This window comes from Perca flavescens, chromosome 14, assembly GCF_004354835.1.
Source record: "Perca flavescens isolate YP-PL-M2 chromosome 14, PFLA_1.0, whole genome shotgun sequence".
Taxonomy (NCBI): domain Eukaryota; kingdom Metazoa; phylum Chordata; class Actinopteri; order Perciformes; family Percidae; genus Perca; species Perca flavescens.
The window spans coordinates 14242768-14264605 of NC_041344.1; the positions used below are offsets into that span (position 1 = coordinate 14242768).

At 38.9% G+C, this 21838-nt stretch overlaps 2 protein-coding genes across 4 annotated transcripts; both read right to left on the reverse strand.

Annotated features, from left to right (window-relative positions):
• rprd2a (regulation of nuclear pre-mRNA domain containing 2a) lies at positions 1-15865 on the reverse strand. 2 transcript variants are annotated; one of them, XR_003694297.1, is made up of 11 exons: positions 14962-15865; positions 9901-10030; positions 9215-9366; positions 8836-8888; positions 8557-8683; positions 8246-8421; positions 7247-7589; positions 5849-6055; positions 5021-5221; positions 2891-4910; positions 1-66 (listed from the first exon to the last, which is right to left on the reverse strand). XR_003694297.1 is itself a non-coding variant. In XM_028598226.1 (10 exons), exons 1-10 carry the CDS (start codon positions 15134-15136, stop codon positions 3247-3249), a joined length of 3228 nt encoding a protein of 1075 aa, XP_028454027.1. In that variant the 5' UTR covers positions 15137-15865; the 3' UTR covers positions 2225-3246. The 2 variants fall into 2 exon arrangements, 1 of the variants encoding a protein (XP_028454027.1); XM_028598226.1 differs by lacking the exon at positions 1-66 and having other exon boundaries at positions 2225-4910.
• Positions 15866-17278: 1413 nt separating this feature from the next.
• ciarta (circadian associated repressor of transcription a) lies at positions 17279-21395 on the reverse strand. 2 transcript variants are annotated; one of them, XM_028597510.1, is made up of 6 exons: positions 21237-21395; positions 19555-19905; positions 19372-19447; positions 19181-19259; positions 18892-19045; positions 17279-18397 (listed from the first exon to the last, which is right to left on the reverse strand). In XM_028597510.1, the coding sequence occupies exons 2-6, from the start codon at positions 19903-19905 to the stop codon at positions 18023-18025; spliced, it is 1035 nt and encodes a 344-aa protein (XP_028453311.1). In that variant the 5' UTR covers positions 21237-21395; the 3' UTR covers positions 17279-18022. The 2 variants fall into 2 exon arrangements, with proteins under 2 accessions (XP_028453311.1, XP_028453309.1); XM_028597508.1 differs by having other exon boundaries at positions 21125-21395.
• Positions 21396-21838: the final 443 nt, after the last annotated feature.

Genomic DNA, 21838 nt, shown 5'->3' on the forward strand with positions numbered 1-21838 from the left:
CTTCCATCAGTTAACATGTAGGAAAGGTTCCCATCACATCAGACACATCAAAGTAGCTCTGGGTCCCTGAGGATGACAACAGGAGGAGGGAGGGGATCAAACAGAAAATAGGTTAAAATTCAAGGGAAAAAAGATGCGTCTCAGAAAGTAAACATTAGTTCTAATTCAGGACAAATTAATAAACAAAAACTATGAAGTATCATGGCGCAATAAAGGACATCAACAATGTCCGTGTGAAGTATGAAAACGTCCAGAATGTTTGTGTGTGTGCTATGGCTACTCCTCGTCTCACAAAAAAAGGCAAGTGATCCTTGAAAGATCTACTGACATCTGGCGACGGTTGGCTCACCTGAGCTTGCTGCCCTGTTTATTACCAGAACCATGTAGCCTATTATCTGTCTGATCACAGAGTCCTGCCTCGTAATAACACATTCCGCAAAAGAGTTTCGCCCTATTTAATTACGCATGGAAACGTCGAATACACTAAAACGCGTTGAAATAACTTTGATTCACTTTTATTTTCATTATTTTATCCAAAACCGGGTTTTGCAAAGTTGCACGAGTGTTTAGTTCAAATTGATCCTAATTTCCCTGAACAAAGGCTGCAATGATGAGAGAGCATGTCTTAATTAGAGCCAATCTCACCCGAACGAATTCTAGTTAGAGCCTTGTAAAAGCAATCGCAGCTGAAATGTAAATGTAAAACATAAATCCCTTCGTCTCGTTTAAGGCTACAAGTTAAAATTAATCTTTTTTTTTTATACATGTCAGAAAATATATTGCTTTTTAGAGCATAAAATAAAAAAATATGATTTATAATCCAACAACATACTAAGGTGTTCAAGTCCAAAAGTCTAATTAACATTGTATCTTTTTTTGCAAGTTAATTAATCAAGCAGTACTTCAATATTTGAATTGCCTAATTAATCTTACTGATTATCACTTTGTCTTTCGAACTCACACGGAAGCTGTGTGTGGAGTCAGTTTGGCCTCAAACTGAGAGCTTCTTACATTCCCCTCTTCTACTAAAGAAGCAGGGAGATTTCAGGAGTCAGAGAGCCTTCAGCTTTCTACCCTGTGAGGGTAACATCTGTTTTCCCAAAGGGAAACAATGAACCCTACTGGAAACGTGCTCATCACACTACCAGCACAGAGTGTACCTGTTACCAGTGTAACAGCCAAGTGAATGTGAGGAAATGTTTCAAATGGATAGCTTTAATGCTCAATGTTTGCAAAAGCAGTAAAGCTTCAAATAAATAGATTTAGTAGACAGTTAACAGATAGAAAGAAAAGGTCAACAATAAATTTACAAAGCTCTACAGGTAAAAAAAAAAAAAAACAGACTAACATAAGCAATGTTAACTATGCAATCAGTGGAGAATACATTTAACATAATAGAATGAGTCTGAGGCAAACTTCTATCAAATCTACAAATCCATTATTGTTTCCAGGCCAAACTGCAAACAATGCACAGACGTTAGATTGTACTAGTAATAGCAAACTAAACAAACTTGTCTGTCTTCTATAACTGACTATGCTAAGTAACCTACACAGACTTTTAGGGTCAGTTCCGTTAATCGTGGTCTGAGAAAGACCATGAAAACGTGTAAGATTTCATGAAACGACCGTTAAACACACACACACACACACACACACACACACACACAGATAATAAACAATTACGTCCACACAGGTTGAAGTATGCAACTTCAGTGTGGAAGTTTTTTTTTTTTTTAAATCTTTGTGGCTATAGTTTAAATGCCCAATTTTAATCAATACTGACTCATTTAACAAGACCAGACAATCTTCTTTTAGGATTTTAATGTGACTTGTGAAATTAACTTTTTCTTCACAAAATGCATTATCTTCATGAAAACATAATGCATTGTATTCATCTATTTACTATTTAAATACAATGAATGTATGCAACTTAGGCCTATTTCTATTCTTTGTGTGATTCTTTTTAAACTCTGGAATAATGTTGCATGGTAACAGCAAATTTTAGACAGAATAAGAAACTGACGCTTTGGTGGATTAAACCCTTCCCTATCATTTTTTTACAAACTTATTATAGTGCGTATCAAAATAGTGATTAAACATTGCCCTCAAATAGCAAAGCATGATTCTACTAAATGCATTACATACTCAAATGGTATGTATATATGATGACTAATAGTTTAGGGCAGTGGTGCAAGGATCAAAGGAAAGGAAAAAAACAACACAATTTTTCAAACTCAGATTTTTATTAGTCAGTACAAGTAAAACGAAACTGAAGACGAGTATCTTCATCTCCTCCAAAAATGCACTTCTTCCGGGTCGGTGTTGGAGGCAGAAAAAAAATAACTCTCACACCTCTCTCTCCATTTGAGTAGTGCCGTATGTGCCGCTCTCCTTCAAGGAACTCAACGAGACGTAAAACTATCGCCGGAGGGAACTTACGCACTGGTGGAGAAAGCATCGCTTCACAAATATATAACATTCGGAGTTGGAACAATGAAAAATAACCTCCCTAAATATGCTAATGAGTATTATAGAAGGAACATAAATTCTATAACATACACTCTGTTTTTCCTACCCAAAGTGATTAAATTTAAATTGAAGTTTAACCAAAGGCTACTGGGAAACTGCTGATATGAAGAGAAGCAGTCAAAACTGCTCACTGAAAAACTAATTAACAGCAGAAACATTGCACCAACTAGATTCTTTTGTTACTCTCTTAGCAAAAATAACTATCGTTAGGTTCAATTTCTGTGACTAGTTAACTTACACTTGAGAGCATGCACACACGCTGACCTTTATCAAACTGACGCTCTATTACATATGTAATGCAATGCTTCATACTGTAGCAAATAACACAAAAAGTGAATAATATATATATATATATATCCACCTCTTATTTTCTTTAATCTTCTGTCTTCACTCTTCAGCTCAGCAGCCCTCTCAGAGCCTCCGATTTCTTTTCCATCTCCTGGTGTTGTCTCTTGTTCTCCTCAACATCCTATATTCTTCTGCCATTCACACTTTTCTCCTGGTAGCTGCTGAATTAATTCTTCTTCAGTATAACCTTGTCTCCTGATGCCCACATCAGTATATGCACTTTTATCCACCCAGATTTTCACAGGTTTCTCATGGCAAGATGTGGACCTCAACACTGAGTGACTAGAAGTTACTGAACAGTCTTAAATGCCCTGCCCCTGCCTTCATGACATCCACAGTGATTTAAAGAGCTCAAAGCTAAATGTCCTGTCAGTACCGTGGGGGTGGAAAGGGTCTTTTCGGGGGGAACATTGGCCCAGGATTTCCGCCTCCTCTTGGACCTGGACGTTTGCCTCTTAACCTTGGATCGGGGCCGTGGAACCGAGGAAATGGTCCACGTGGAGGTCCTCTGGGGTGCGGGTGGTGTGCTGGGTGGGGAGGCCGATGTGGAGGCCGTAGACCAGGATGACGGATTTCAAAATGACGTGGTGGTGGTGGTCTCCTTGGAGTGTAGTGCGGAGGAGGGGGGCTGTGCCGCTGGTAGTCATGGGCATAGTAGGGGTCCTCTGAGGGTGAGAAAGGGGGAGTGAGGCGCTCTTGAACTCTGGGGTAGTGGTGCGGAGGGCTGCCTGGCCTGTAATAGGGATCATCTGGGTGGCGGTAAGGGTCGTCTTGAAAGAAAAGGGCATCATGATGACGAAGCTCATGATGACGTGGGCCGTCTGGGTGAGGGTGAAAATCCTCAGGGGGAGGAGGGCGAGGTCGGTCAAGATCAAACAGCGAATCATCAGGATGAAACATGGATTTGTGTTGATGGTCGTGGACCACCATCCCACTGATGACACTGTCGACTCTGGCCCCAATCACCTCCCCTGTGCCAGCGCCAGGCACCGGCTGCTGCACTGCCGGCATCATCATACTGCTGGTCGTGGAAGGAGGGGCGGCAAAGACAGGAGGAGGGGGAGGGAGCTTTGGGACAGGAGGGAGGGTGCTTCTGAAGAAACCAGGGGATGTGGTGGCGCCCTGCTGGGAGGCCAACTCTTGAGGTTCCTGAAATGTCTCGGTTTGGTATGGATAAAGTCCCGATGCCTTGTTTTCTCCAGCGCCTCCAGGTGCTGTCAAATTGTAGCCTCTTTGCTGAGAGTTCCCCTCTGGGTAAGTGTCACCATACCAACCCCTTTCACTCACCCCCTGAAAGCCTTCAATATGAGTGCTACATGCACTGCCTGTGGCTCTTTTTCCAGGCACTGGCCCTCCTGTTTGTGCAGAAATCTGCTGGTATTGTGCAGCAGGTGCAGTAATCCCATGCTCTGACATCTGGTAGACCTGCCCATTCTGAGCCACACCTGGCTGCATGTAAGCTTGCTGTTGGGGATTGTTGTGGTTCTGCTGACTGCTGTTCTGGTATGTAATAGGAGCACTGTTAACCGTTTCTGCACTCGATGGCTGATTTGGGGTAGAAAGTAACGGGACCACCACAGGCTTGTCCATGATCTCATCTTGAGTTGGAGTGCCTCCGCCCTCATCCCACACTGGGGTCCCACCCTGGGTGTCTGTCCCAGTTACTGGGCTGAGGTTGGTAGAAAGACCTAAGCCAAATGCATTGAAGGCAGGGTTCCCCTGCAGGAAGTTGTGGATTTTAGACTCTAAACTGTTAGAAGATATGGACGGTTCTGGCTCGGTTGTCAAATCCATGTCTCTATGGAGAGCCTGGACCAGGGCAGAGGCTGGGATAGAAGTTTGGGGGGGCGCTTGGGAGCTTGTGCTCTGCCTTACAGTGGAGGTGTGTGAGGAAGGCACAGGTGCATCAGAGGAGAGAGACGGGCTCTGAGAGGGCACTACTGGTGCAGATGTGGATGAGGGAGGAATCTTGCCTGTACTGGAGGAGTCTGAGGATACATTTGCAGCTGGGCTACTCAGAAGAGAAGTTATACCTAAGTGAAGAAATGGAGGAACCAGAAATGTATTTTAAGCAACCTTGCCACTTACAATGTAGGATAGAAAATAGGTACATGATAGAAACAAAAGGACTCCTTATTCTCACCCTCAAGACTGGTTTGGCCCTGGACTTTGGAGAGAGCGCCGAGGAGGTCTGCAGGACTCATGTCCACCTTGGAGAGGAGGTTCACCAGTGAACTAGCATCCTGCGAGGCCACAGAGGCAGCAGGTGTAGTCTTCAATGAGGAGCCGGCAGGGGCAGGGGCAGGGGCAGGGGCAGCTGCAGGAGGACTCTCCACTAATGGTCCTGTGAGACAGAGGGACACTCACTTTAAATGTAAATCACCATAACTGATCACTGAGATGTTAAGTGTTTTACAACTGATGATCATGACGATTTCAGAGAAATTTGAACTATTACAGGAGGAGTTTGGGACTTAAACCACATCAGCATACAAATAACACTTACAAATTTGACATTTGTAAGGTACATTTGAATTCAGGCTTATTCAGTTCTATGTTGCAGAGATATTAGGGTTCCCATCGCACATTACATTGGCAAAGTTTCTTGGTACATGACATAATAAATACTCGGTTTTAATACATTTTTATTATGATGTTTGAGGTGTGTGTATATGTGTTTCTATGTATGCGTAGGTATACACTCATATTTGTCTGCACTCTTCACTTTAATTTCTAGGGGACAAAATGTATTATAATACATCACCAACTTGCCAATTTACTTTTATATGATGTTTTTTAGTTCATCTGCGTTCTCTAAGCTGCGCGATTGTGTGGTGAGGGGGGAAATGGGGCGGGTGGGACTTAAACATTATCACAGGACTTCCTCGTATTGTTATATTGCCCTTGTCACTTTGTAATGTTGTTCAACTTTTGGATTATTATGACATTTTGAATAGCCACTAGCACTCACCTGTGTTTTTCATGACTGAATTCAAACTGTTGAGGATGGAGCTAATTTTACCCAGGTCAACACTTTCCACTGCTGCTACTGAAGGAGCTGCTACAGGAGTCGCTACTAGGGGTGTGACCTGTGTGACAGGCTGCTCTGTCGCCACCGATGGCTCCGTTTTTGCAGTGGACACCTTTGGGTGGGTGGTGCTTTCGATCTGCTCCTCAACTGAAGTAAAATATACAACAGTGAGAGAGAGTATGGATGTTAACATATATGCCCTCTATGTAACGAACAGGGTTTTTGCAGGTTTAAACACATCAAATTCAAGACCTTTTTAAGACCTTTATGAATGAAATTTAAGACCTATATCACGACATAAAAGTACAACGAAATGCCAAAATTTTATTATTAAAATTTTATAAAAGCGACACAGAGTAATAATGATCTGTACATATACAGCAAATTTTATTTGGACTAGCGAAAGAAAGAACTACAACACCAAAGAATAAAAATTTAATAAAAAAAAACGTTTCAATGAGCCTTAGAGTTAGCATTTCCTGGAAAATTTAAGACCCGTTTGAAATTATTTAAGACCTTGAAAACAATACTTTTGCAAATTTAAGACTTTTTAAAGGCCTAAGACAACTATACAGTAGTTATTTGTTTTTAGGCAACACAATTAATTTCGTCATAATTTTTCTACAAGCGCAGATAATTTATGGGCCAGAGAAGTCACTGCAAATAAATTAATGGAGGGGAATATGCTGCCAACAATACTGAAACATAGTCTAGCTTTCTGTGAAAAGCAAAATTGTAACCCAAAGTTTATTCATCTAAAAAAAAAGTAAAAAAGAAATATACAAAAACTTCTTAACATGCTGACACTATAATGACAAATAATCTTGTACTGGCTATAAGATATTATTTGTGATGTTAAAATAATGTAGGGCCACAGAAACACACAGGGCCAGAAAATAGTAAACATCCAGTTTCAGTTCTATCATGTTAACAGTAGGAGTAGTGCACTGAAAGCAAAATAAAAATGGTAAATCATACACAAAAAACAGTATAACCATAAAAATCATCTTTGCATATGGCTAATAAACAAATTGAAGTATATGTACATACTGGTGAAAGGTAATATTTAACACATTAGAGTTGAGTGTGGTAAAATGGCAGATATATGGCTGTCTATAGTTGCAAAAATTTATCTAATTTTAATAAGACTGCTCTACGGGTGGGGAAAAGTGTTCCAGAAAAATTGTCTGAAACACAAATTGGAAGAAATACTCTTCTCACTTTCATTATTTCATCACATTTTCTGCATAACGCTGCCAGAGACATTCAGCATTTATATATAAAAGCCCTCACTGTGAAGTCAGTCATTAAGTCCCTAATCATCAGCCCACTCCTTACCTATAATGCCACTGCCGTCCATTTCTTCCTCAGAGAGCTCCATGTCTTCCACTTCACGGTTATCATTCTCCCCGAGAGTCTCTTTGCGTTTGGGGGATCCTCCCGGTGAGGACAGAGGGCTCGGGGCCGGTGGCTCTGCCTCCTCATCCATAGCACAGCCATCAAGATCTGGATCGGGGCGGGCCAATTCCAGACCCCGGAAAGGGGACTCTGAGCCCGTTGGAGACGGTGCATCTGCAGAGGGTGAGGGGATGGGTGACTCGTCCAGGTCTGGCAAGGTGGCCTTCAGGGTGTCCAATTTACGTTTTAGGTGGGACACCCGGTTGGCAAACGTCTGGTAGGCCTGGAAAGGAGAGGTCAGTAAATGAAAAGTAAAATAAAAACAGAACACAATCTACCAACAGCTTTTATAGCCAGCTAACAATTCAACTCACACACATGAAAATGATCAGTCAAAAGTATCACTTCATTTTTTTGTCCTGTTGAGGTAGCACATCTGGTTCATGCACTGTGGACTTTCCTGTCATTTCACAGTTAATACATTTAATATATTGTACTCTACTGTACTGATTTCATATAGTACTGTTTTTGCGTCTTCCTTGTACACTGAGCTTTTATGAATGAACATGTCTTCTATCTCATCTTAAATTAAATGTATGCTCATACTGCTATTAAAACTGAAGGAATTATTTTGAATACACAGGTCAACACACATCATTTTCAGTTTGTTTTTCAGACACACACTGGTCCAAGGTGGTTCTCTGCATGATATGGGCAAGTAAAGTGACTTAAAAAAAAAATAAGAACCAGAACAAAATAACCCCAGGTCGGGCTAACAAACAATGCTGGCATAATTTTACTTGAATACATGTTCACAAATAACAAGGATGTAGCATTGTAAGCAAACTTATAGTTACAAAAGTGTGACCCGAGGGTTGTGAGGATGTGATGCAGTAACCAATACAACAAATATCGGACTACAAATACACGGTCACTCACATTAGCAACAATCTTGACCTCCTTGTACTGCATCTCGTAGAAGATATCTGCGTTGCTGAGAGCCTCCATGAGAGGAGGCCCTGTTTTGATTTGTTTGTCAAAGAACTTGACAAACTCCTGTAGTTGCGCACTTCCTTCCTCAAAGTCCTTGGAGAATTTCTTTCCTCCAGCCTTATCTGTAAGAATCAAGCATGTAAGGATGATTTTTGATGCAATGTGAGAAAAAGCACTGCTGATCTTGAAACCATGAACCATCTGTGTGTTGCAGTAGGACAGGTGGTACAACAGTAGAAGATGACTAAAGCAGGCACCTTTGAGTCTCTTGAGGGCATCAGAACTGCAGATGTCAACCCTCATAGCTGCCAGCTGTTTTTCTCTCAGGTCCAACTCCTCCAGAGATTTCTTGTACTTGGACAGTTCGTCAAATAGTGCCTGGGGCTAAATAAGCAGGGGGTGCAGTCAGCCACAATGTCAGAACAACATAATATTAGGATACGGGGGAGACAACTACAAGCATAACTACTTTTATTAGCTTAATTTGTAAAATGATGTTGCAGTTTAGTTAAGCTTAAAACTTTTGTATTGCTTACCACAAACTCAGCCACAACCTTGGACTGTAGGTCTGCTTTAGACTCGACTGGAGCTGTTTTTTTTTTTTTTTTTTTTTTTAAAGAGAATAAAGAATAGAAATTAGAGATCACATGAAACAGCAAAATAATGATCACCTTCACAAAGCCGTGCAGCACTCAGTATTTGGATAACAAATACAAACAAATTAAATCAAAATGTCAGAAATGATTAAAAACAGGGTTACTTATGAATAATAAATATATAGTAGCCAATAGAACAACAACATATTGTGACTAATAAAACCCTAATGGATGCAAAGTCTCAAGATGGGTGTTGAGATGAGGTATTAATAAAAATGTCAACAGAAAGTGAAAAATAATAAAAAGCAAAGACGCTTACTTTTTTGCTCCACGGGTGTCTCAGGAGGGGACTCCTCTTTAACTAAGGTACTCTTAAGCTCAGTAATGAGCGCCCCTGAATACACACCCCTGTCCTCCCAGATGGACAGTATCCTCTCCACCGATTTAATTACCTTAGGGTCGCCATCATTGCTGGAGAAAGGAGAAGGAATGACAGAATAAGAACACGGGAGGGCAGGGATTTATGTTTCGTTGTTGTAATGACATTTGTGTTTTAAGTGTGAGGGATTTCTTTCAATAAATGAAGCAAAAAACAAGGACAGAGGAGAAAGGAAAAGTAAGAAACAAAAGCAGGTGGCCAGTTTTGCTCAGTGGGCAGAGCAGGCGCACATATGCCGAGAGGTTTATGCCTCAACGCAGAGGTCCAGGGTTCGAATCCGACCTGTGACGATTTCCTGCATGTCTTCCCCCTCTCTCTCCCCTTTCTCACCTAGCTGTCCTGTCAAAATTAAAAAGGTGGAAAAGCCCAAAAAATTATCTTTAAAAAAAAGAAGAAGCCGAAGACCAAGGATGAGGTTGAAAGGAAGGAGAGGAAGAATAGGGCAACATACACAACCATTATCACTGCATCTAATCTTCTGTACATTCTATCAGGACTGTCTGACATTAACAGACTTTGATAGAGCTGAGCCCTCCACAATAGCCACATCTCTACAAACTACTTACTTGACCAGCAAGAAGGCGTCAGGGAGCATCTCGGCGAACGCCGTGCGATAAACAATGGCATTTTTTCTTTTACAGTTCTGAATGACATCGTTGGCGACGTAAAAAAGGTTGAGCCTGTGTGAAGTATCAGCTGTTAGAAGAAAAGAGAGACAACAATGTTAGTTTGACTGGATGGGCTGAAGGTCTGCTGAGGGAGGAGCTAAAGTCCAAATAACCTGAAAAGAGGCTTGTGTCTTTTAACAGTTTTTAAATATTTGTAGACATCAGTAGTGCTGCAATGCATTGACTATTTGTATGATTAACCAATTTATTATCTACTCTACTAAGTGTCTAAATTAGAAGCATCCATCGCTTATGACCAGAAATTACCAGAATCACCAGCAGCCAAACAAGAAAACATCATCATTAGCAAACACATCTTAGTGTTCGTTAAACTGAAAATCTAAAATGTTTGGTGTTTTTACACTCTGACAGATACATATATGAAAACAACCATTCATGAATTATTAAAAATGTGACTAATGCACAGGCATCCACTGTAGAGGCTTGGGATATCCTAGTTTGTTCTCTTTTAAACCCACATTTTCTTGCACAGATATATATCTTGCATTTCCCCTTGGGGATCAATGAAGTATGTATGTATGTATGTATGTATGTATGTATGTATGTATGTATGTATGTATGTATCTATCTATCTATCATGTCTAATGTGTCTACACATAAATTATATATTTATCATTTTATAAGGACTTGGTGATATGTACATAGTTTGGTGTACATACTAAGTGTTGTTTGTATGTTCAAGAATCCTTTTCTATGGAACCTCGTGTGCAATTTTCATGTGATGGCTATATGACTTTAGACCTAGGTCAGACAATGCAGCACAACATTACACCATCATCACAATCCTTGTTGTTGCCATACATGTTTTTAATGATGACAACAAAGAGCTTTCGAGAGAGGGAGTCAAATAAAACAGCCGACTTAGTTTCCACACACAGGACACGTTTTTAAACCAGTGCCAACATGTTACCCAAGTTTGGCTACAGACACCAAATCCATACTTTTATTTATACTTAACTGACTGACTACACCTTTTCCCACAAAACCTGTTCTTTAATTCACTGAAAGAATCAAACTTCTCAGCTGTATAATGCAGTTATCTCATCAAACATTGTATAAGCAAAACTAAGAATCAGACCAAGCATTCTGTGCCAACTTAGGCTACTTGACTATTTTAGAAACAGTGCTGAACATAATTAATTCATAAATAACTCAATTAATAGATCTAATTTAGGCAATTTGTGCACTGCAATCTAGACATTAGAAAAACAAAAGATCTATAAGAAACAGATTATGTTTAAAATAAAACATTTTTTATCGCAGTGCAAAGATTTTTTAAACATTAACTGTGACTAAAAGGATGAAACATCAACAACTGGTTTCAACTCACAGCCATACATTTACATAAAAAGCCTAATCTGACTTGCTTAAATCCTCCAGGTGATAGAAAGAAAAAAAAAAGACAAGTTTCTTACTCAATACTCAAACTTCAGCACTTACAACTTCTTCTACAAAACATGATACACAAAAAGCTATTGTAACCATAAACAAATGGTTAATGTGGCTCGGGAAAGGGAAGTTTGGGTCTCCTGCTGGAGCTGCTTCCCCCCCGACCCGACGAAGAGGGGTGGATGGAAAAAAAATCTTTAGGTCCTTATACTCACACTGTCAGCCATTTGTATTCAAATGTTCACCGAAACACCAACACTTTCAAGTTATTAAATAGGAAACCTGACAGTTACATTTATGTTTTACATTGCTATTTGATAGCTTACATGTGTGATCTATCCAGCAGAACAAATGCAAAGACTTATTTTAGACTGTTTTCAGTCAAACTGCATTTGAGCTAACTGAAACACAACGTACTACTTTAAACACAAACAGCAAGCTGAGAGAAAGACAGAAAATAATGAGGCAAGGCCACCTCTCTTTTTACAAAATGATTAAGAGTAAAACCAGCCAACCTTGGCATTGAAGTCCATAAGAAAAACAGCATCAAATCAGCAACATATTTAAAACACACAAAATTCAGTCAACATATAAAGAGAGTTACCTGCATAAATCACAATAAATGCCAGTGGGTCAATCACCCATTTATTTAATTTGGTTTAAAATCAACAGCTGTTTCTAAGACAGAAACCAGACAAATCTCCATTATTCAAAAACAAGGAGCTCTTCAGGTTAGAATAATGGCATCTGCAATAAACCTTTCTAAATCAAACTGAATGTAATTGTCCGTTAAGTGTACTTTGACTGGTATTGCAAACAGCTATAGATTAAATTTAAAAACAGATAACTACTGGAACCATGAGTCTTCCTTTCCTCGTGATCCATCTAAATAGACCTATCAAATTGCTCACAGGAAATCAAGAAGCAGCATGGAATATTGTTAAAGCTGAAGACCATCACCAAAGGATTATTGAACTCTATCAAATAATTCTTGTGGTTAGGCCCTATATTGTATTCTCTAAAGGTGTAAATAACATATTTTTGATTCATCTGTCAAATGTTTTTCAATTGTTTAGTGTAAAAATATAAAATTTGTGAAAAAAGGCAATCACTATTCCCCACAGACAAAAGTGACGTCTTAAACGTGTTTTGTCCGACCAACCAAAGATATTTAATGTACAGTGATATAAAACACAAACAAAGCAATATTGTCTCATATTTTGGGCAGCATGAAAATGTTCAGCATTTTCAGCTCAAAGCAGTTTGTCCTCCTGTTTAAGTAATTTAACAAATATATCTTATATTATATTTTTTTAAAGACTTTTAAGCATATTCATTTTGACTTTGTCCACTTGTGTTCTGAAAAAAAAAAAAAAAAGATTTCACAGAATTCTTTGACAATAATTACTTAAATACCATTGGTAATGGACTTTATCACATATACAGAATAACTCCGCCCGGGGTGGCATTTTTTCATATCACATGGGGGCGGCACGAGAACATAAACGAGAATTGATGCTTTTCTATCTGCATTGACAGACAAAAACTCATAATAGACCTCTTCAAATTATAGCATAGGGCCTCTTGAAATGATAATCATAAAACAATATATATATTTTGTGTGTGTGTGTGTATATATATATATATATATATGGCATTAGTAGTTTTAGGAGTTGGTATACATATTCAGGGGAGCGCAAGGATCGGTACAGCTTTATCAACACTAGTTAAACAGTTGTACAGTTTTATTCACAACTTGTATATATTTTAAATGATTTGTTCTTATATTCTATCCTATTATTATTTCATGTATATTGTAGGCTATCCTATTATTTCATTTATATTCTGTGTGTCTGATATTGTGCTGCTGCAACACTGGTATTTCCCATTTTTTTGGGATAAATAAATATCTATCTATCGATCTATCCATCAATCAATCAATCAATCATCTTATGTGGTGGGTCGTCTGGGCCAAAATGACAGGGCTGATTTTTGGTCCCAGTCCGTCCCTGTGGCTCAAGCAGAGAGGAGCTTTTCCAAACTAAAGTTGATCAAGTCATACCTGAGGTCATGTACCAGGAGCGGCTCACTGGCCTCGCTGTCATCATTATCAATCACTCAATACGGGAGCAGATTTCATACGATTACATCATTGATGATTTTGCATCAAGGAAGGCCAGATAGGTCAGGTTTTAGTTGTAGTTTGGGTTTTCTGTTGTTACTGCTATAGTGTAATAATTACATTGTCTTTAGTGTGTTTTCACATTTGTGTGATGAAGGATTTGTGCTATTTCAAATATTTATTCTATATTGTGCCTTTTGGCAATGTTGGAGGTGGAGATTGTGAACCTTCAAAAAAAATAATTTTGTGTGTGTTCAGGGCGCTCGGAGGGGCGCTCGGAGGGTGTCTCGCCCGGGGCGTCATTCAATGTAGAACCGCCCCTGGGCTCATGCAATACATTTTTGTTGAGTAAGGAAATATACTCAATCGAATAAACTGCTACGTAACCAAGGCCAACAAGAAGACAGCGTCTCAGAAGACGACACCATACTGCAAGCAGGCTGACTTTAAAAAAAAAAAGCCCTTCCTGTTACTGCAAAACACCAGTGACAAACTTTATGATCAGTCTTTAGGATCATCTCTTGCACAAAGCTTAAGTTACACAATGCCAAACCAACAAACAGAAGCATGTGAATAAGGTAAAAAGCTGGGAAAAGCTGTAGATTTGTATTCTGTTACCAAACAACATCTCTCATCATATTTAAGATTAGAAGTCCGGTTGCTCTTAAATTTAACCTTCCTTGGATACTATAACCTGTGTGACTGAGAACCTTTACGGATACCGTGATATGGCAAATTACTTCCTATACATTCTGAAAATATTAAAAAGCTTACAATACAATTTTTCGTATAGATCTGTAATAGAAAAATGCCAGTATTTATAACTGCAAATAACCTGACGCCTGGGAACCTGTGACTTTTTGGGCCACTGGAGGTGGGACCCCCCGGGATGCTTTTTCCGGGGGACTCCAGTTTTGGAAAGCACTTGACAATGACAAATTCCAACACCCCCTTACCTATATTAACAAGGACTTTAGTGACGCTAGCTAGTTTCAATGAAAAAAAAATGTTCAAGCAAGCAATAAGCCCACTTGAAAGCAACTGACAGTATTGTCAGCAACCGAATCATCCCACCCAGGTACGAATACCTGCTGCTATCAGACTGTACAAGAGCAGCGCGAACCACTGACTATAACACTAACACACACACACGCACATTATGCTATTACATATGACACCATATTATATTACTATCATATTATATCCTTATTATATTTTATATCATATATATTGATATTCTATTATAAGCTGTTATTGCTGCACTATATTATGCTCTACTATATACCGCTCCAAACTAGGAGAAATCTGCTGGATAGTCAAAAACAGCAACAAATATGATCTCGTATAGTTACTTTGACACTGACGGAGATCACCTCTAACGTTACAGCTGAAGCACAACTGTCAGTTGAACAGGTAAAGCTACTCACATTTCCTCAAACACTTCATCCAGTGTCGCACAATCAGGCTGTGGTACTTCTTGTTGTCGATGCACCACGTTGACAGTGCTTGAATTGAATCCATCGTGTTGGAAACACCTCGAAACTTCTTCTCTAAAGTAGACTCTAGAGAGCCGCCAGAAGCGGCTCCTGCTCCAGCTGCCATGTCCGGTGGAGCTCCAAAAACCAGCTGAAGATAGCCGTGGCTAGCACTTAGCTTAGCATGCTAACTGAACGTAGCACATCCATGATCGCATTCGGCAGCCTCTCAGCTGCCATTGAAATGTTACAAAAGCTTTAATGTTCGGTATGCTGTTTCCAATCACTTTCTACGTCTAGGAATTATCCAACGTGAGCTTCTGTATCACAGTCTAGTAGTTTACATAACCTAACATTTAAGGCTTAAACTTAGCTCCTTGCGACATCCTGCAGGTCTGTTTACTCGTTGCTGGTGGAGTGATTGATGAAGGACACTTCCGCAAACAAGACATGAGTATGGCGCCACCTAGTGCCACGGAAGCTAATATATAAGCCACCTTCTACCCGCTAGCAGCATTGTGGATGCTAGATCGGATCCGGTAGACGTGTCAACGTTAAAGGACGTGCCTCGTGGCCCGTCTTATTCTACCTTATTCTGCCTCTGATTGGCTTACCCTGGTATTCTTACCCTAACCCTAACCAATCCCCACTCTCCATGCCTAAACATAACTACGTCGACCATTCTAGCAGATCCGATTTAGGATCTACCTGCAAACAAAGGAAAGAAAATACTAGGATGGCGAAGCCCAACGCTGCGTCTGATTGGATTAACCTGACATTCTTACCCTAACCCTCACGCTTTGGAGGAGGGTCTTGCAAAGCGAGACTACCCTAACCTTAACCAGAGCACATTAAAAGAGACCAATCTCACTCTGAGTAGGCAACGAGTATTATAATATTAACGGTCTATGGTACTAGCCAATCAGAGGGAGATAGGGCAGGTCATTCCTTCGCCTACAATCAGCTGGAAGAGGTACTCTGATCTTTTACTTTGTAAAATCTTTATTTGAAAATTAACTGTAGCTGTCAAATAATTGTAGTGAAGTAAAGAGTACAATATTTCCTTCTGAAATAAAGTGAAGTACAAGTAGAAAGTAGCATAAAATGGAGAGACTCATTTTATCATATTTAATCAAAGACAGTTTTTCAAAACTGTACTTATCTGTCTCATGGTGTCTGTGTTCCACCAACACAATTATACACTTTTAATTGTTAATAATAATAAATCAATTAAATAAATTAGAATCTGATTTCATTTAATTTCTAGGTAGTATGCAGCTAACACATAAACTTTAAATGTTGAAGCAGGACAAATGTAATGATTTCAGACAAGCTTGGACTATCAGTGTTTTTCATTCCAGAAATCAACAAACATACTGCATTTTGATGAAACGCATCACTCATTTAATATATAAAAAAATATGTGCATTTATCAATCAGTCACCAATAACCACAATTTAATTATAATAAACAAAGCATAAAACAAATCAAACTGAAAACAAGAAAACTGGGAAATAATAATTTTACTTTAAGTTTTTCTCCAATTCCAGAAATGAAAGATGTGTAACATAGCACAGCAAAACCTGTACTAGGGTGCAACATTTTACATACCAAAACAACACTACAATACAAAATTGTTCTCCACCACATGCTTACAGTTTCTATTTTAAATAACATAACTGAGGGCCAATAAAAATGACTAATTACATCTACATCTCCACAGCAGCACATTTGGTTTGCAATGATTTATGGTTACCTTTATGTCATATAAGTAAGGCTAACTGGTGACAAACCACCAAAGATGAAACCCCATTCAACATGAATATCTACATTTAAAATATGGTGGTGCAAATGGCCAAATGCTATCAAAAAAGAATTTGTTCTGTAATACATAATCAATAGTTAAGCTCTTTGAGTGAACAATAAAGTATTTTCTGTGAACAATAAGCCTGACAGTAAGTTACATTTACTCCATCGATGGAGTCAACTTTTCTTTTAAAGTTCCAATCCTCTTAAACAGATCTTTAATAAATAATAATTCTTTGATGTTAACAAATGTGTAACACAGGATCAAATATAATATGTCCGTTCTATAATATAAAAAATAGTCACTCATTTGTGTAATAAAATGTTACCTTTTCAACTCTTTCTACACAAAACAAGTTCTTTCACTGGCTAGCTACTGAATTAGATGACATATTAACATCCAGCCAGGCATCTCATATTCCTCAACTATCTCAATAATTATGAATCAGGCTGTGGTATTTCCTGGGCAGCATTTTGCTCTTTATCTATAAGTTCAACTATATCTATTCTTATTCACATAGAAACAATAATGTTATGTGTGTGTGTGTTAAGTGCTAATAAAAAAAAAAAAAATCTTGATTCATTGTTTAATTAGTTGGTCTAAAAAATGTAATAAAATAGTAAAAAATGGCCATCACAAGTTCCTGTCTTATCCTCACATAAGAAGCTGGAACCAGCTTTGCATGAAAATATTTGTTTTATTATGGACTGACTAATGGTTTCAGCTTTAAACTATACCAGCAATGATCATCTGTGTTTCCTCACTTTCATAAAATTGATATCTGTTATTTCTGTTTTTCACCAGTGTTATGAAATTGTATATTGTTACTGTTTGGTCTGCGTCATCATATGAAAAAATACAAAACACAGCACAGATTGCTTGAACGCATTACACATATAAAATATGTCCACATCTTTTTAACTTAGTAAAAGATAAAGTATACAAAAAGGTGATACTTTTACAGACAATGTCCTGGATATAATTGCAATAACTCTGGTGTAATCACAAACCACACTGGGTAGTTAGGGTTAATGAATGTCTCTGCATTTCTGCTCCTCCTCCTCTTCTGGTTTTACATGCCTTGTAGCCATCACAGACTGGCTCTGTGCCTAACTTTATACTTATGTAATCAGGTCCGCCCTTTGCCGTTACTTAGATTGGCATGCAGAGGCACCTCCATGTGGTAGCAAGGTGAGCTAAGGCCAGCTAAGGTGAGTCAGTTGTAGTTGTTATGATGTCACTTGAGGACACTGAGCTGTCCTGTGTAGCTGGGATTTCACAAGAGGAGGGCAGAGAAATCACAGACTGCTTCCGATTCTTATTCGCTCTCTTGCTACATAAATATAACGGCCTGCTTAAAGTGCCAGTGCTGTATGTAAACTCATGTTCAGCTGTACAGCTGCCCTCAACGGTTTCATCCTCTGGAGCTCTCGGTTTTTTAGATGATCCAGGTAGACATGTGGAAATTGTGTCAAGTGGAGTCACAGCCTGGCAGCTCCAATGTTTTCCATGTTGATAGTGCTTATTCTTGGTTGGGACTTCTCTGGAGTCGTCATTCTCTGACAAGCTCAGTTTTCTCTTCTGGAACGGAAAAGTAAAACCAAAAATAAGAACCATAACAAACCAAGGTCTTAAAGGAAAACTGCAGTCCATTACAACCTGAGTTGAACTTAGTTATTTGAGGTTCTAAATAAAAGCCAAGATGTAATGAACCATTATTTTAAACATAATCTTAACAGCTATCAAAGACACAAGCTTGGAGAGCGTAATCTTGCAGACTCATCTGCTGAATATTTTTAAGCCTCTTATAATCATGCTTTAAATAGTTCTTTCAAATCTGTTACAGTAATATTGTTTTTGCGTTCTCTCTTTTTATCTTGTTGTACCTTCTTTTGCCTGACTGTATATTAGAATATATTTCACATGGATGATTGGTTCGTTTAAACAAATATGCTGTTTTATTAAAAATAATAAAGTCTAATTAGTCTTGTTATTGTAACACATTGTTTAATTAATGCACACCTGTAAAGGCACTGTCATATGGTAACATAGGTAACATCCAATATGAAGCGCACCTTAACTGGCATGTGGAGCTGGTTTTGGCGCCAGTGTGGTCGAACTCTGGGAGTGAAGGTCTTGCTCTGTATATCCGTGGACTGAAATGCCACCCGAGGGAACCATATTTTGAGCATCATCTCTATCTGCAGCAGGTTTTGGAGGTATTTCTCACTGTAGAAATACAAATGTTAAGAAACAAGCATTAATACAATGTTGACAGTTGGGTATGGATGACAATGACAACATCCCCATTTTTACTCCGGTCATAATAATAATATTAATATTATAACTTATTGTTGGCCTTACCCCATTTCAGGCTTCTGTAGAATTCCAAGAATCCTCTGTAATCTGTCTATTGCAACACTCTGCTGGAAACTGGATAGACCTGCCACAATCAAAATATACAATCCAAATGTCAAGGCAAAAAGGCACTTTAATTACAGGATGCACTTAAACATAATATCATCAATCATGTTTGATATTGCTCAACCACATACCTCTGTTAAACCGCCCAGTCTTTAGTCCATGGAGAAGCTCAAGCAAAGGGCCAATAAACCTCCACAAATCTGCACACTGAGATAATAAGGAGAAAGATTTAGTTTTACTACTACGGCTGCTTTGCTATTTGGTTGACAAAAATACTTAAACAAAGACCTAGGAATCAGTTTAAAGTTGCTCACTTTCTGAGCGAAGGCCAGGTCTCCTGGTGTCGCTGAAGATGAGCCTAACGTGTCAGCTCCAGAAAAAGAAGCTGGGTCGAGACGCTTAGTTTCATCAGGGCAGTGTTCAGGCTGGTCGCTCTTAGACATTGAGTGCAGCTGATCTGAATGTGGTGGGAATTTAAGGTAATTTCCAGAGAGTATGATTCCTTCATCGCCTGAGAGGGACTTTCTTATTCCACTGTCTCCTTCTCCCTCAGACAAGACGTCTGCTTCATCCTCAGTCTGCTCACTCTCACTGAAGAGAAAGCTTGAGGTGGAGGTTAGCGAGTCATAAGATGGCCATTTGGAAGAACTGCCCAATGAATTCATCTGTGGAGACAATAATGTCCAAACAGAACCTCAATGAGTACAACTTTTGGCACTGGGCAAAATCAAACAGTTAGGTTTGGAGTATTACATTATCAGTATACTACATACTAAAGGAAATCTGTTGATGTCTTCCAACTGAAACAATCAAAGCATTTATAAGAAATTCACGTCTGTGTGGTGACTACTCTGTTAAACATTTAGTGCAATGTGATACTGGCTAAATGAAAAGGTCACTGCTTTTTAGAAGAAATTGACACATATTCTTCATCATCATAGTACTCATTACTTACAAGTGTGCAAGTTTAAAAATTGTGTAGATGAGGCTTTAAAGACCAGGAAAACACAAGCTATATCACTGCAAAAATATCTATTCTCATGTAGAATCACAATATTGACATTACATCAAACCCTATTACAGAGTAAAGGGTGTATATAAACGTTAAGTTACTCATATCGCAGCTCGATATCCAGAAAAAATAACCCAAACACAATCCTTTTTCATGCAGTACAAATTAGAAATGGTACTTGTTGCCAGAAGCTGTGAGTAATGTCTACAGGCTCTACAAGTCTCAGCAAGAATATTATAATTGAGATAAGGACAACTATGCAAATCAACTCGTGAGTGTGTGTGTGTGTATATATATATATATATATATATATATATATATATATATATATATATATATATATATATATATATATATATATATATATATATGTGTGTGTGTGTGTGTGTGTGTGTGTCGCGTTCGCGTTCAGTGTTCCAATAGAAACGGGTGTTTACGTCCACTATTTGTGTAATGTGTAATATGTGGTTACCTCGTGTAACAGCTGTTGTTAAGGATTTAATGTCAAACCACAGAGCTAGCAGGTGTGACATTAAACGTCTTGTTTTTTAGCATGTTAGTCACCACTGGTGACGTTACAATTTTTACAGCCATGGCTAACGTTACCTGTTTACAAATGTGTTAAGAGAAGATAACTCTAACTTGCAAACCAGTATATTTATATATTATATATTTGCGAAAAACAACAAACATGCATACAAACAGAATGTATCACGGTTTGATCCTTAACTAGTCCGAAAATTAATATTAGACGTTATGACCCAAAATGTCTTAGCTATCCTATCGTACAGCAATTCATAAGTCGAGTCTGAGAAACAGCCAACTTTCTCTAAAAACAGAAAAAGGTCGGAGGGGATAATTCTTATTCTTACCTTCTAGCCGGAGCAGGACTGGATTCACAAAAAAAAAGGTAAAAACAAAACAGCAAGAGAAGGCACGGTACGCTACTTGAACAAGTTGAACAATTTCAAATCTTGAACTGACCTCAACAAAGCTAACGACTATTATTAGCAGTTCCGCCTGTTATCCCGTTTACGTTCAGCACCACCGTGTTTCTTCTATCTCTCCTGCCCGTGTTTCGTTTATATTGGTCAGATCTCGAACCTGTTTGAAATGTACACACGAAGCACAACTGGCGCTACACGTGCTGGGTAGGTACAGAGCCACCATTGGCTGAGGAGAGGTCCGATCATCCTCATTGGCTCAGACGCTTGGCCAATCAGCAGCATTCACAGCGCCGGTTGGCTGGTAAATGCGTAGATCGCACCACACCTCTAACGGCAGCACGTGTGGGTGGTGTGGTTGGTGAATGAGAGGAACAGCACGCGGCAACTGGCATGTGCTTAACATTTTGGTATGCAAATAGGGTCACATTTGTCCTGCATTAATAGATACAATACTTTTTTGGGAAATAACGGCTGGTGGTATTTGTTTCTCAGAATCCACTCCTTTTTGAGTGTGGTTTGTTTTATCTAAAGTTGTCCTCTATTTCTCTTGTAGGCTAGATATGTGCGCATACAGATACATATGCTGTGTATAAAAGATTGAACTCGGTATAAGTTTAAAACTTGTAATCTGTACGATTT